We start from the raw sequence: 16464 nt of genomic DNA on the forward strand, positions 1-16464 counted from the left end.
TGCATTTTTTCTTAAATTTACTAATTGATAAATAATCAATTATATCCCAAAACCTGGGCTATAAAAGTAATCTTCAAGAAAATGTTCCATGTAAAATTGGGCATGATAAAAAAATAAAAAGAGTATGGATTTAACAGGAGCAGAAGAATTGAAGAAGAGATGGCAAAAATATGCAGAACTATACAAGATAGATGTTAATCAGTAATCATGATGGTGAGGTAATTGATCCTAGAGCTAGACATCCTGGCGATACAAGTCAGGTGGGCCTGTAGAAACATTGGCAATATAAGGCTAGTGGAGGTGGTAGAATTCCAGCTGTATTATTTAATATCCTAATAGATGGTACATTTAAAGTGCAAATTTGGAACACTCGATTTGAAAAGATCACTTTAGGTTCCATTCCTAAAGATCCCATTGCCAAAAATGATCAGTTTACCAAACAGTTGCATTCACTTCACAAGCCAGCAAGATTACATTTAACATTCTGCAGGGTAGACTTCAACATTACTTAAATTGAGTATTACCAGACAAGCAGGCTATTTTTTGAAGAGACAGAGGAATTAGTGACCAAATTGCCATCATTATGGATTATGGAGAAAGCCCAGAAAAACATCTGCTTCACTGACTATGCTAAAATTTTTGAATGTTTGGTTCACAACAAATGTGGCAGGTCCTCAGAGATGGCAGTACCAAATTAATTTACTTGTCTTCTAGCAAACTTGTATAGAAGTGAAGAAGCAACAGGTAGAACTACAAATGGAGAAACTACTGGTTTAAGATTAGAAAAACAGTAAGATAAGGCTACTGTATATTGTCACTAACTAATATGCCAAGTACATCATATGAAAATGCCTACTGGATTGTTGTGATACAGGAGCCACCTGCCAGTGGCTGCTGGAGGTCTAACTCAGACCTGTAGAATGGATCTCTTAATGTGAGAGGATGATGAGGATGATGATGATGATGAAGATGATGATGATGATACAAGGAGACTGAGAGGCAGTTGCCTTCTCTGACCTCTCTCCTCATCCCTCATGCCTCTAATTTATTTCATTCCCAATCCACAAGGAATACTTGTGTAAGTAAAGGCTTCTTTGCTACTCCTTCAAGTGTTATGATTCACAGCTGTGGAGGCTCTCGGAGAATTGACCTGCCCCTTCACTTAGGCATGGTCCTTAACAATGGATGGAATTAAAGTGCCAGGAAAAATATCAACAGTTTCAAATATGTAGATAATATCACTCTGATGGCAGAAAGTAATGAATTTAGAAGCCTCTTGATGAGTGTGAAAGAGGGAGTGTCCAAAAGCTGACTTGAAACTTAATATCACAAAAAATTAGATATTAGCAACTGGTCCTATTACTTGGCAAATAGAAGCAGAAGAAATGGAAGCATTGTCAGATTTTATATTCTTGTGCAGAAGTGACACTGTCAAATTATGGAGCTGGAGAAGACTTTTGATAGTTCCTTGGACAGCAAGGACATCAAATAGTCAACACTTAAAAAAACTAATTCAGACTATTAACTGAAAAGTCAGGTACTAAAGTTGAAGCTTTAACAATGTGACCACATAATGAGAAAATGAGAAACATTGTAAAAGACTTTGATATTGGGTAAGTTTGAAGAGGACAGTACAGGATGAGATAGAAGTAACTAACATGAATTTGGACAGACTTTGGGAGATCATGGCATATAAAAGAACGGCATGCTATAAGTCTGTGGCTTCATGAAGAGTCAGATATCTGACCAACAGCAAAATAGAGAGCACACAGAAGAGAGTAACCATACTATTTAAGGGAATTAAGTCTGCTGTATGAGGTAATTTAAGAATCTGAAGATGTTTATCCTAGAGAAGAAGATCTGGAGATACAATTGATGTCTTCAAGCATTTGAAGGTCTGTCATACCAAAGATAGACTTGTTCTGTATTAACCCACAGGCAAAAATACAGGTTTTACGTCTGGAATTCTTTCCAACAATTAGCTGTTTCAAGGTGGAATGGATTCAGACAAAAGCCAGATTACTGCCTTTTTAGTCATATTTAAAAAGTGATGGGTTGAACATAGGGGACCCTTTGAACTCTAGAAATTCTGTAATCCCCATCTTTAGCCAGCCTTCTGTAATTTCAATTTGTGGTAACCAGTCTTCCAGAAAACTAAGTTGTTGATTTCTTGTCTTTTTTTCTCTCTCAGATTTGGATATTTGATGGTACTGCAGGTGAAGCTCGGCTTTTGAAATTTAGAATGGGTCATAGTGCTCCTTTAACTAAAATTAGATACTATGGACAAAATGGACAGCAAATTCTTAGTGCAAGTAAGAGTATTTCATATTGTATAACTTCAGTTATTCACTTAATTCAATACTTCAATAAGTATTTATTGAATATTTATTCTGTGTTTTACACTGTGTTTAAGATTTCAAGACTTAAGAGTTCTTTTTGACCACCTTAATAATAATTTTAATAATTTACTTTACCTTACCTATTTCATTTGTCTATCAAGGTTTAGCTTCTAGTCATGTGGGCTTAAAATGTATATTCAAATCACATTGGAAAATTTTAATTTACCCTCTTCAAACTTTATCCTTATCTGTTGACATTCTTTCCTTATGTAATCTAATGTTTTTCTGATACATTTATGAGGCTATTTTCTCCTAAAATGGTATATATTTGAGGGTTGAGAGGTTTTTTGTATCTAGCTTGAGTAGATCTTTAATTCACATTACTGCTCTTTGTAGCTTGACTTTTTTATGTTCTGTTAGGTCATGATGGCACTTTGCAGTCATTTTCCACAGTTCATGAAAAATACAACAAGAATTTGGGACAAGGTAAGTTAATAACAAAGGGAAAGTTGGTCTTGAATATAAGTTCTCATTTTGCTACCTTTCTGATACATATTCTCCCATGGGACATTGGAAAGTGTAGTAATATAGTTTATCCCATTTCATTCAGATAGTAAACATTATTAAGTACCTAGTATGTACCTGAGAATATAAGAATCAAAAGTAAGCACTTGCCCTCAATGAGCTTTCAATCACAAAAATGAATATGTATGAACAAATTATATACAGGATAAAAGAGAAGGCACATAATAAAATGACCTTCCTTACTACGCCATCCCATTTCCTCAAAAAGATTGTCTTCTCTGTTCATTTTATCCCTGTTAACTATTGTTGTTTTTCTCTTTTGCCCTTTGTAGCTAAACTCATTAAAACAAAACAAAACATATTGTCTACAATAGGTGCGTCCACTTTCTCTCTTTACTTTCTTCTTAATCTCTTAATTGCTATATCCAATGACCTTTCCTTCCTCATTCTCTTTGACCTCTCTTTAGCCTTTGACACTGTTCATCACTCCGTTTTCTTTGGTACTTCTCTTTAGGTTTTTGGGACACCACTTTCTCCTGTTTTTTCTGCTATTCATCTGACCTTTTCTTTTTCACCTTTACTGATTCCTCCTCCATTTCATGCCCTCTAACCATAGATTTCCTTCAGATTCTGTTTTGGGGGCAGCTAGGTGATACAATGGATAGAGCACCAGCTCTGAAGTCAGGAGGACCTGAGTTAAAATCTGGTCTCAGATATTTAATACTTTCTATGTGACCCTGGGCAAGTCACTTAACCCCAATTGTCTCAGCAGAAAAAAAAAAAAAGAAATCTGTTCTGGCTCCTTCTTTCCCCCCTCTGTGATAGTTCACTTAGTGTTCTTATCAACTTTCATATATTTAATTGCCATCTTTATTCTTATGATTTTCAAATCTACCTTTCCTGTCCCAGTATCTCTGCTACTCTCCAATCTCACATATCAACTGCTTTTCATTCATCTCAAAGAGGATGGTCAATATATATCTGAAATCCACTCTGTCCAAAACAGAACTCATTATCCTTCTTTCCAAATCCTCCCCCCTTGCCTTGTCCATTGCTGTAGGAGCAGCGCCATGTTCCCAATCCCTTCGGCTCACAACGATGGAGTTCCCTGTGATTCCTCACTGTCTCTCAGTCTCCCACTGTGACTAGTCTCTTGCTAAGGCCTCTGTGATTTCATCTTTTCAGCATCTCTTGTGTACACTTCTTTTTCTCCTTTGACATCCCCACCTTTCTAGTGCAGGCTTTCATCACTTCACCTTGATTACACAGTAGCCTATTACTATATCTGCCTGCTTCAAGTCTCTTCCCACTCCGCTCCATTCAGCCACTGCACCCATTTCCTAGGATGCAGAAGTGATTTTAATTCCCTATTCATATTGTCTCCAGGAGCAAATATTAAACACCCTGTTTGTCAGTTCACATTCCTTCATAACCTGGTCCCCTTCTTCCTTTCCATTCTATACCTTTTTCCCTAACACATATTCTTCAACCTAGTAACACTGACTTCTTGGCAGTTCCACAAACAAGGCCTCCATTTTCCAATTCTGGTTGTTCCTTATATCTAGAAGGCTCTTCTTCCTCTGCTATGTTCTAACTACTCTTTCTTCCTTGCCCTCTCTCAGCTTCCTTTTAAGTACCAACTTAAATCCTACTTTCTATATGAAGTTGTGCTCAACTCCTCTGAGTTCAATAATTTACCTCTTTTAATTATTTTTTACTTATCCTGTATATAGCTTGCTTTATATGTATATTTGTTTGCATGTTGTCTTCCACATCAGATTGTAAGCTCCTTAAAAGCAGAGACTATCTTTTGTCCTTTTTTTTATCCCTAATGCTTAGAGTAGTACCTGGCACATAATAGGCATTTAATAACAGTTTACTGATTGAATTGAAGTAAAAGATAATATTTTAGTTGGGACTTAGTTGGAGTTTTTTTTTTTTAAGGAAGCCAAAGAGATCAGTAGTTGGAGTGGAAGAATGTTTGGGGTGGCCAAAGAGAATGTCTGGAGCCAAGGGATAGAGTATCTTATTCATGGAACAGCCAAGGTGCCAGTATCAGTAGATTGAAGAATATATGTTGGGGAGTAAAATGTAAGAAGGCTGGAAAGTTAAGAAGGAGCTAGGTTATGAAGAACTCTGAATAACGAATGTAGGATTTTTATTTTTTAATGTTTGATCCTGTTGATAATAAGGAGGGAGATATTGGAGTTTGAGGAGGGGCGTGATGTAGTTGAACCTATATTCTATTTTCATAGGCTTTGTCTTTTCTATTCCATAATGAAATTGATAACTTACTATATCTGGGGTGAGGAGGAATTTAGTAGAATGGATGAGAAGGAAGATCAAAGAATCTCTTTGTTGGACCTTATATATTATCTGGGCCAACTCTGTCATTTTACAGATTAGAAAACTTCAAAGAGTGACTTGCTTGAGGTTGCACAGTTGTTTAGCTCGGCCTGAAGTAGAATTCACAGACTCACATCTTAATTCCATGCCCTTTTCATAATACTACTATGAGAAACATGCTTTTTAAATCTTGAAGCATTATGTAAAGAAGTAAGTCAGTATTTCTGTGGAAATAGATTAAAGTTGACAACGTTGATAATTATCAATATTCTTGTTCCATGTTGTAATATATAATGTAAATTTATATTTACTCTATGTTGTGTGAGACATTAAAAGTGAGTGAAAATAAATGCCTTTTATATAAGTTTATTATTGAGATATCCATTAATTTTATATTGTTATTTTCCAGGAATGATAAATAAAAAGCAAGCCAAACGTAAAGGCCTTAAGAATTGTGAGTCAATGAAACTTCCACCCATAACAGCATTTGTAGCAGGTAACTTTAATGTACTGTTTTTAAAATTTCATATTCTTTCTTTCATTTACAAGTTACTGATTTGTTGATTTCCCCACCCTTTCTGCTCTTTCCACAAATGACATTATTAAAAAATGTTTTGTATTAATTCTTCTCTTAATCTTAGGAACTAAGACATTTTTCAAATGAATACAGTTTTGTTGAAGAATCTTCAAAAACCTGAAATTCTCTTTGTTCTTAGGTAGAGAAAGATCATGACTTACCTGAGATCACATAGTGACAAAGTTGAGAACAGTTTCCACTGTATTGTACTACCTTTTCATTTATATGTGTTAACTGTAACCATTTCTAAGATGAGGGTTTGGAATTTAGTGTTTGACTTAAAAATACTGCTTAAAAAAATTTATTTTTAGGTATTTAAAATATTTTCCTGACTGGGGAAAGGACAAATTTATCATTGTAAAATTGTGCTATTAGCATATTTTCTTCACTAAAAGAATGATTTGTGTTTTCATTGTGCTGGTTTCTTTGGAATTTATACTATATATTAAAAATTATTTAATATTCTCTGTACTATATAAACATATTTATGTGGTGGTTTTAGGTTTGCAGAGCATTTGATTTTTATCTCAGTTGAGCCTCACAATAATTCTGTGAGGAAAATATCGGTATTAATCTCTATTCTATGAATGAGGAAACTAAGGCTCAAAGAGTAATGATTGCATATCTACTAAATGTCTGAGCTGTTTTTCAACATAGATTTTTTTTGTCTAGCCCAGGTCACTGTGTCATGCTACTTCTCTCAGATGACTGTAGGCTACTTTATTAGATGAGGATAGGCTGAAAACATATATTGGAGGTAATTAGATGAAGATTTTTCTGAGCTGTGGGGTAGCATAAAAAGATGGTATATAGGATTAAAAATTAGAAATTTTAGGCATTCAAATTGAGTCAAAAGTATTTTGAAGAATGCTTAGATTGTTTCATTATCTGATTGGATATTAGTCATGTTATAATGCAAGATCATTAATCATTACTGTTAAGTGCTGGAACTGACACTTTTGTAGTGAAGAGATATATGGACAAATAACTAAAAATCTGGGTCATTCAGGAAAGGCTTCATGAATGGAAATGACATTTAAGCTGGTCTTTGAGGGCAAGAAGAATTTCATTAGGCAGAGATAGATAAAAGAAATTTGCATATCCAAAATAGGTCACATTGATTGATATCAGGATAATAAAACTTAATTCAACAGTTTATCAGTGTGTACTTACTATTTTTGAGTTGTTAGATTTTTTCATCTTTTCTACTTATTAACACATTAAGAGTTTTTCTTGTTACATTTTCCTATTTTGTAGTACATCTAAGAACCGTATTTTAAAAATTTTTAATAATTGGAAGTGAAAATCATTTATATAAATATTTCCTAGAAATTTAATAATGGAAGTTACAAGGTTCTTTGGAGTTATTATTAAAGCAACTGTACTCATTTTTTCTCTGACAAAAGCATGAGATTGTGAGCAAATCACTTAATCACAGGGTGGTTGTAAGGAAAATGCTTTGAAAATTTTAAAGTACTATCAAGATGAATTATTGGTAATCAACTATCTATTTTAGGAGCAACATGGCATCTACATGAGTACAGTAATTTTATTGTTGTAAAATTCATATTTTGAAGTACTTGACTTGAGAATAGAAAGTGATTACAAGTTAATAGAGAAAAATTGATGTTAAAGAGTAATGATATTCTACCCGAAAGGCAAGAAAAAATACCTGAAGAAATTGTAGCTTGATGCGAATAAACACAAATTAGAGGAATAATTTCATTGAATACTTAAATAAATCTTTATGATAATATATATTATATAATGATAGACTGATATTTATAATAGAATATTATTTTCATAATTGAATGAAATGTGAAGGAATTTAATTTGGATAAACTTAATACAGTCAGAAAATCCATAAATGAGTGAATAGAAAAGCATTTATTAAATTCTTGCTATGTATTAACCACTATATTAAGCTTTGTGCTTACAAATAGAAAAGGTTTTCTCTGTTCTCAAAGAGTTACATATTACATATTCCTTAAAGTCTCTTTCAATAAAAGCATCTTTTACGAATATGTTAAAATCATTCCAGTATCCTTGAAATAAACCAAGGTAGAGTATATTATTAGTGATGCTTGAAATAAATATATGCTTAATAAAGGTATTTTCCATTGTCATAGAGAACACCTATTGTTCTATTTGTCCAAATGGAGGAAAAATCCCATGCAAATCATGGGATGTCCAAAATGTTTGCAGAAGATACTGTGGTGATTACTCCAAGTCCTAGAATATTCCATGATCTACTTAAATGAGATTCATAATCATTAAAATGACTACTTTAACTATTTACTGAGGAAAGTAGATAAAAGAATATTTAAATTTCACTCAAAAATGAATGATAAAGCATTGTTAAGCATATGTTAAGCAGCAGATAAGATAGAAAAAGTAAAACAGTTCCTGTACTCCAGGACCTCACACTCTAATTGAGAGAATACATATGCAAGAGTTCAACTTCAGAGTGACTGGAAAATAAGTGAGTTGCACTGCCCAGAAGTTCTTAGACTGCATCAGTAGGTCAGATAGCAGTTCCTAGTGACTTAGAAGATGAAGCAGCAGAGCAAAGGATAAGACTTAGAGGGCCTCAAAGTGTCAGTGGCAAGCTGGTGATCAGATCTGATGATCCTCTGGCTAACCAAAAGGATTAGAATTGGTGACTCTGAACTTTATCCAAGCAGTAAGAGGATTCACATTGTTCTGGTGTAATCAACCATGCTTTGTAGCAGATTGTATATGGAAGAGATAAGAGAAAAGAATGATTCCAAGATTGTCAACTTGGGTGTTTGAAGGAATAATAATATCTTATATTGAAACATATATAACTAAATAAGAACTTCATCATCTGTTCTCTTCTCCTTTATTCTAGTTTGATTAGGAAGTGGGCAGAGATGACCTTTAAATTGTCAAAGATAATCTCTCCACATGTCCCAATAATTCCCTCCCATTTTTTCTAGTAGATTTTTCCCAGTTATTCATTCTTGCAAATTGACAATTTTTTTGAACCTACTAGTTTTTTCCCTACTGCCTAAGTCTCACCTATCTTCCATAAATTCTCACTTACCTTGCCATCCACCCAAGCAATTTTTTTTTATATTGTCCATTCCTCAATCACTTCTTAACCTTCTCTTCTCTTCCTTTTTTCAATTCTTTGCAATCTGATTTCTGGCCTCATCACTCAAAAGTGTTGCCTATGAAATTACCAGTTAGCTTTTAATGTCTTTTTTATTTTGTCACCCATATACGTATTAGCTTGGTAAGCAGCTATTTTTCTATCACTCAGTAAATAAGTATTTGTCAAGTATTCTACTGTACACTGTGAAGAATACAGAAATGTATAAGGAATAGTTTTTCTCGGTGACCTTAACATCTAATTGAGAAGGTACAAAATTTAAATATATATTGGCCCAAGGTAATGTCAAGTAGTAGGAATAGTGCATTCAAAAAATGGTGAAATCAATGTAGGTAGCTTAATATAAGAGGATAGAACTTAAAAGTTTTGACAGATATGTAGAATATGACAGAAAGGGACAAATACTTCAGGAATAGGAAATGTCATGAGCAAGGATATAAAATTGACAAAATTATAGACAGTGGATAGACCTGAAACATCCTCAAGCCTAGGGTTTATTTCAGGTTTATGGTGGGAGTTTTCAATGCCTGGTCTAGGTAATGTGATGCTATTAAATCAGTATTTTAAGTTTAAATGTTAGAATAAAGCTATCATTCAGGCAGAATAATACTGGCTTGTCTCTAAAGGAAAGGATTGTTAACTATTTTTCAGCATAACAATCAAGAAATTACTTTTGGGATCTCTGAAGTAGACAAATGTAGAAAGTGAAATTTCCTATTTCTAGATGTATTTAAGCAACAGGATATCTGATGAGACTTGTTTGCTATTGAAATTGCTAAGTACAAAAAGTATTTCAGTTAATTGTCAATGATATACAGCATTTTCTGAGTATTGAGTACTTCATTTTTATGTCCAAAGACAGATTCTGTGTTTGGCTATTTTTCTTACTTTTAAAATTCTTTTGTGCCCAGAGAAATTTTAAAATATAATGAATGTTGATTAATTCCTGAGTTTTCTGAAATCTAAATATATTAAATCCAGTAAAGACATATGAAGAAAAGTGCAAGTTAGATCTTTCAGATAACTAAAAAGTTATTTGAACTTTGTACCTTCAGAGTATTAATTATAAACTTAGGCTTTCTTCTGTTCCAAAAAACCTTTAAAATCCTTAGTGAATTTTTTCTTCTATTTATGCCTTTCTTGCTACTTGAGACTCCAAAATAGCCTTGGTTAGGAGAAAGACTTTAAACCTGTAGATAAACTTAGGCCTTGGTTTTATTTAGAAGTTTAAATACACCCATTTTCTAAAATTATGAACAAATTACTTTTTAACAAGAAGGCTAATTAATTTCACTCTTGCTTTGTGTATCCATTCTTTAGTAGAATTAAAAAAAAAAAGTGGATTGATCCATTTTACTGAAAGAAGGAAAAGGCAAGAAAAAAGTATATAGATTTACAGATCAAGTGAAATTTTCTTTAATAATCTGACTGTAATATAAAAATAGAATAAAAGCAGTATTGCTACAACTTAGGATCATAAAACAACTTAGTGGAATAAGGAAAATGAAGCCCAGAAAAGCACTAAATTAGAGTAGAAAGTTTTCTTTCTACTTCTGGAGCAGAACTTTTTTTTTCCTCTGATTTTTAATTTTTTTGTTCTTAAGTATTTATTTTATAATAACAATAATGACTTTTTTATGTTTCAAAATACATGCAAGAATAGTTTCCAACATTCACCCTTGCAAAACCTTTTGTTCCAAATTTTTCTCCCTATCTCCCCCTAGACAGCAAGTAATCCAATAAAGGTTTAACATGTGCAATTCTTCTAAACATATTTCCATATTTGTCATGCTGCACAAGAAAAATCAGATCTTAAAAAAGAAAAAAAATGAAAAGAAAAAACAAGCAAGCAAACAACAATAAAAAAGGTAAAAATATTATTCAGACCTCATAGTATTCTCTCTCTGGATGCGGCTAGCTCTCTCCATTACAATCTATTGGAATTGCCCTGAATCACCTCATTGTTGAAAAGAGCCAAGTCCATCACAGTTGTAGATCAGAACCTTTTAATGTGGTCTGTGAACTTTTTTTTTTTTAAGTATTTTGATAAATATATTTCAATATAATTGATTTTCTTTGTAATCCTTTGTATTTTTGAAATTTAAAAATATAATTCTCCTTAGACTACCAAAGGAGTCCAAGACACAGAAAAAGGCTAAAAACTTCCACCCAGGGGGCAGCGAGGTGGTGCAGTGGATTGAGTACAAGCCCTGAAGTCAGGAGGATCTGAGTTCAAATGTGACCTCAGACACTTAACACTTCCTAGCTGTGTGATACTGGGCAAGTCACTTAACCCCAATTGCCTCAGAAAAAAACAAAAAACAAAAAAAAAAAAAACTTCCACCCTGTATCCTAAGGGTAATCTGTGAGAAACAAGAAGTAAAGCATCTAACACTTTTAGTAATGGTATAATAGTATTGTGATGGTGTTTTTTCTTTTCATGGAAAAAAATTAAATTGAGTTTGGGACGACACTTTTAAGATCAGCCTATTTTGGTCAGTGTTTTGATGTCTCTGATTTTATTTGTATGGATATTGATTCTCCTGATTCAGATTAGAAATGACTTTTCCATACCTTAACCTATGTGATTATTGTTTGTTTTTTTCATAAATGTCCTATCCAATTTGCTAGAAATCTTTCCTTTTTTTCTTTTAGTATCTTCTAACACAGTTTTTTGGTGATGCCCCTCCAAGCTGTTTATCTCTTGTGTCATTATTGATAAATCATTGACCTAGTTCTCTTTCTGATTCTAATACGTTTTGATTATTGATAACATACTGCAAGCTTCTTATATCTTTCATACACTTTAGCGTTACTTTTGGGGTTGTTAGTTTAATTCTTCTAAGTATGTTGTTTCCATGTCTTGTGGCCATATGAAATATTGATATTAAAGAGTTTAGTAAAAAAATAAAAAGTTTAGTCTTGCTAATTTAAAATTATAGAACACCCTGGATTGTTAATGCAATCTAGCACCATCTTCTCTCTATCTCCTCTATTTATAGTATTTATCTAAGATAGACAATTTGATTAGCTACTTGTCTAAATACATTTCATAATCTGAACAATATGTATTTTTCACATAATTTGCTGGCTAAAAAGATGTATCTCTTTTGCATATTTGTTGGTATTAGGGTGTTTTTTAATGCTTATTTGCCAGTGCTTAGCACAATGCTTATCACATAATAAATGCTTAATAAATATTTGTTGATTGATTATTATCACCCATAAAAAATTCCTTTCAGTAACTAGATTGAAGCATGTAGTAAATAGTAGATTGATGGATTTAGTTACTGCCTTCTAAGGAATGAATTTAAGAAATTACTACACAAATTTTTTTCACTGTTTTTCTTCCCCTTAAGTATTTCAAAAGATTGTATATTGTTAATGTTTTGAATTATGTTTCAGAGAATGCTCGTGAGAGTGATTGGGATGGAATCATTGCTTGCCATCAAGGGAGATTTTCTTGTTCAACCTGGAATTACCAAAAATGTACCATGGGAGCTTATTTTCTGAAACCAGAAAATTGGAAAAAAGATAAACTACATAACACAACTGCAACAGTGAGTGATCTTTTTTTAAGAGAATTTTGTCTTAGCTATTTTTAATTTTTGTTATTATTCAGTAAAATTAGTTAAGAGATGTCTAATTAAAAATCAGTCAGCAAGTGTTTGTGTGCCAGGCACTATGTTAGCTGCTCAGTATATAAAAACAAAAAAATTAAGTAGTCTCTATTTTTGGAGTTTTAACATGTACAAGTACATATGTAAATAAATATATATATATAGAATCAATATATGCATAATATATGTACATAATACAAGATTGCTAATTACAGAGAGAGGGCACTGGTAGTAAAGAGAAATTAATATTACTTTGTGTGATATAAAGTTCCCATTAACCAAATGTTCGTATCTGTTGAAGTGTTTTTGTTATTTAATTTTCCAGTCACCCTAGGTTAAACCAGAAGATCTTTTCTGTGGAAATTATTTTTAAAACTTTAAGTGTCTATTTTACCACCTATGTCATATTTACATATTATGCTGTATACCTAAAGGCATGATCAGCTTTCATGGGGGGGAGGGGATAGATGAGGAAAATTTAATTAAATTTCTGATGACAGCAAGATAGAGGGCTACTTCTATTTGACAATAAACAATATTATAATCAGTTTTTTAAAAAAGTCAGGTAAATGTATTTCAGTATAATTAGTTTCTTTTGTAGTCCTTTGTATTTTATTGATTTTAAAACATTCTTAGAATGAGTCTATAGGCATCTCCTCAGACTATCAAAGGGATCTAAGACATACCAAAGGTTAAAAACCTCTTGGTTTATGTCCCACAGATATTATGCAAAAAATAAGGAGTAAAGCCCATAATTAGTGCTATTAAGGTTACATTTCATATGACAGGACATTGTAAGATCTGAGGGCCTTGTTATGAACAGACCAATAAATTTGAAAATTATTTAGGAGGCACTGGAGCAGTATTAAAGACTTTTAAACAGAGGAGTAACATGGCCTGATGTGTGCATAAAAATATTTGAATGGTATACATAGGTGGTAAAGAATATCTTACTGGTGATGACTTTTAAAAAAAGAGAGAAAGGGGGACAGGTATGAGAGATGATGCAGAGGTGAAATGATAAGAAGTTAAATAATCTTTTGAGAGAATGTCAGAAGGAGAGAACAATAAGTAGTAGGAAGAATGGTATATTTTTCAAGGCGGATGGAGATGGGAAAAAATTGCTATTAAATATGGCATTTGATGACCTTTGAGAATAAGGCAGAAGCCAGATTGCAGTGTATTGAAAGGAGGAAGTAAGTGATGAAGAAAAGGACACATTAGGTATTTTTTCTCCTTCTCTCTCTCACCCCCCTCTTTTTCCCCCTCTCTCCCCCCATGCAATAGGCCTGGCTTTTTACAAGAAATTAAAAGATTGTATAGCTTTGGATGATCTAGATGAAAGGTTAGGTAAATTTTTTTTCCCCAGATTCAAAAGACTTGTGTCATCAGGAATTCCAACCAAGTCCAATATTTGTACTTGTTAACTTTAATCTTAACTACAGCAGTAGTTAATTGATTTGTTTTAATTTCTTATTTGTAATTTTCTCCAAAGGCTATAGATATAACTTCATGTGGAAACTTTGCTATAATTGGTCTTACATCAGGAAATGTTGATGTCTATAACATGCAGTCTGGTATGCATCGAGGTTCATTTGGAGTAGATAAAGGTAACTTATTTAAATTTTTTATTTATTTCAATTTGATATGGTGAAGTTTTTTTCTTTAAACTGAAACTATGAAAACTTACTATGTAAATTAATAATAATGTACTATATGTATATTATACTATATGAATTGATAATAATGTACTATATGATTTAATAATAATGTATGACTTGGGGACAGCTAGATGTCACAGTGGATAGAGCACCGGCCCTGAAGTCAGGAGGAACTGAGTTCAAATCCGGCCTTAGACACTTAATACTTCCTAGCAGTGTCACCCCGGGCAAATCACTTAACTCCAATTGCCTCAGGAAAAAAATAATAATGTATGACTTAATCTAAGATAGAAAAGCTGCTTAGGGAATACAGATTCAAATTGTTGCAAAATTGTATCTTATTTTCTAAAAGAATACTGTCAAGGCTTAAACTAAAAGCTAGCTTCACTTTTCCTAAGTTATAATGCCTTCTGTGAGAATTAGAATGGCGTTTGAGCTATTGAAAAGTGAGATGTGTTGCCTTAGGAAGTAATAGAACTTCCCTCTCCTCATTGGAGGCTTTAAAGCAAAGGCTATGTTATCATCTTGTAAGATACCTATAAGGGAGAATCTTTTCACATATGTATTGACTTAGGTGGCCTCTGGGGTTTTTTCCAAGTGTTTGAGAATATAATTCTCAATTCTTTACTTTGGTTTTTAAATCTCTTTCAAATTTTGATGTCACAATATTCAGATGAAATGAAAAGATGTAAAATTCAGATTTTGTGGTTTTCAAGTGTCAGAAAACTTTTTAATTTTCATCATAACATCTTTTGATAATCTTTGGAATTCTCTTATGGAATAGATGTAAACTACTTTAGTAATGAGCTTCATGTCTGCTTTATTTCTTACCTGGAAGTATTATATTGTGATAAAGAGGATATAGTATAATGATTTCTGTTAACTTCATACTCTTAAAAAGTGGAGTAAATAATAGGTATTCAGTAATAAGTTATTGAATTAAATAATAAGTTTTTATTTAAAACAGCTATTTTTTTCTCTACACTATTTTGAAAGACACTGTTAAAATTATATATGTATGTATTTATATATGTATGTGTGTATGTATTTATTTCTTTGCATTTACTTTAAAGCCCATGAAGGTGCTGTTAGAGGAGTGGCAGTAGATGGATTAAACCAGTTAACAATTACAGCTGGTAGTGAAGGATTACTCAAATTTTGGAATTTTAAGAGTAAAATGTTAATTCACACTGCAAACTTAAGTTCATCTCCAAGTATTATAATGCTACATAGAGACAGGTGAGTCTTTTAACTTTCTAACTTAAAATTGCAAACTCTTTGAGGATAAGACATATAGATTTAATTTACAAATCAGAACCATGTGATGTGGCTCTCTTCAACATTGAGATGATTCAAACCAGTTCCACTTGTGCAGTGATAAAGAGAGCCAACTACATACAGAGAGAGAACTGTGGGAACAGAGTGTGGAACACAACATAGCATTCTTACTCTGTTATTTGCTTGCATTGTGTTTTCTTTCTCCGTTTTTCTTTTTTCTTGATCAGATTCTTCTTGTGCAACAAGATAACTGTGTAAATGTGTATACACATATTGAATCTAACATGTATTTCAACATATTTAACATGTATTGGACTTCCTGCCAGCTAGAGAATATAACAAAAGGTTATATAAGGGTCAATGTTGGAAAAATTACCTATGCATATGCTTTGTAAATAAAAAACTTTTTTCTTTTTTTAATTTATATAGCTTTTTATTTACAAGATATATGCATGGATAATTTTTTTCAGCATTGACAACTGCCAAACCTTTTGTTCCAATTTTTCTCCTCCTTCCCTCCACCCCCTTCCCCAGGTGGCAGGTAGACCAATACCAATATATGTTAAATGTGTTAAAGTATATGTTAAATACAATTTATATATACATATCCATACAGCTATTAAAAAGCTTTAAAAAACAAACAAACAAAAACAAGTCAGAACTGTGTGTACAAAGCAATTTAAATATTTATAATGTTACTTTTGTCAAGCATTCCTGTTTGTGGACATTACTTGTTATATCGCTTACTTTATATGTGCAAGACACTCCTCGATCTACTTTTGAAGAATTTGTGAACTTCTGAGTATAAAGGCAGATCATGTTGTGTCATTAATTCTCATTTCTCTCTAAAATATATGATTCAGTTCTCCCTATTTTTTCTTATTCAATAAACTTCAGGAATTTTTTTTATTAAGGGCTCTGTTTTATATTTAACACCTTTCACAACCTGGCCCCAATCTACCTTTCCAGCTTTATTACACAT

At 32.5% G+C, this 16464-nt stretch overlaps 1 protein-coding gene across 2 annotated transcripts in view; it reads left to right on the forward strand.

The window, feature by feature from the left end:
- WDR36 (WD repeat domain 36) overlaps window positions 1-16464 on the forward strand; it is a 55821-nt gene that overhangs the window by 18365 nt on the left and 20992 nt on the right. For both annotated transcript variants that reach the window (XM_031968395.1, XM_031968400.1), the window contains exons 9-14: window positions 2192-2312; window positions 2760-2825; window positions 5620-5706; window positions 12329-12483; window positions 14039-14153; window positions 15278-15443. In XM_031968395.1, coding sequence (XP_031824255.1) covers window positions 2192-2312; window positions 2760-2825; window positions 5620-5706; window positions 12329-12483; window positions 14039-14153; window positions 15278-15443 — 710 coding nt within the window. The remainder of the gene's footprint in view (window positions 1-2191; window positions 2313-2759; window positions 2826-5619; window positions 5707-12328; window positions 12484-14038; window positions 14154-15277; window positions 15444-16464) is intronic.

Source organism: Sarcophilus harrisii, chromosome 1 (genome assembly GCF_902635505.1).
Source record: "Sarcophilus harrisii chromosome 1, mSarHar1.11, whole genome shotgun sequence".
Taxonomy (NCBI): domain Eukaryota; kingdom Metazoa; phylum Chordata; class Mammalia; order Dasyuromorphia; family Dasyuridae; genus Sarcophilus; species Sarcophilus harrisii.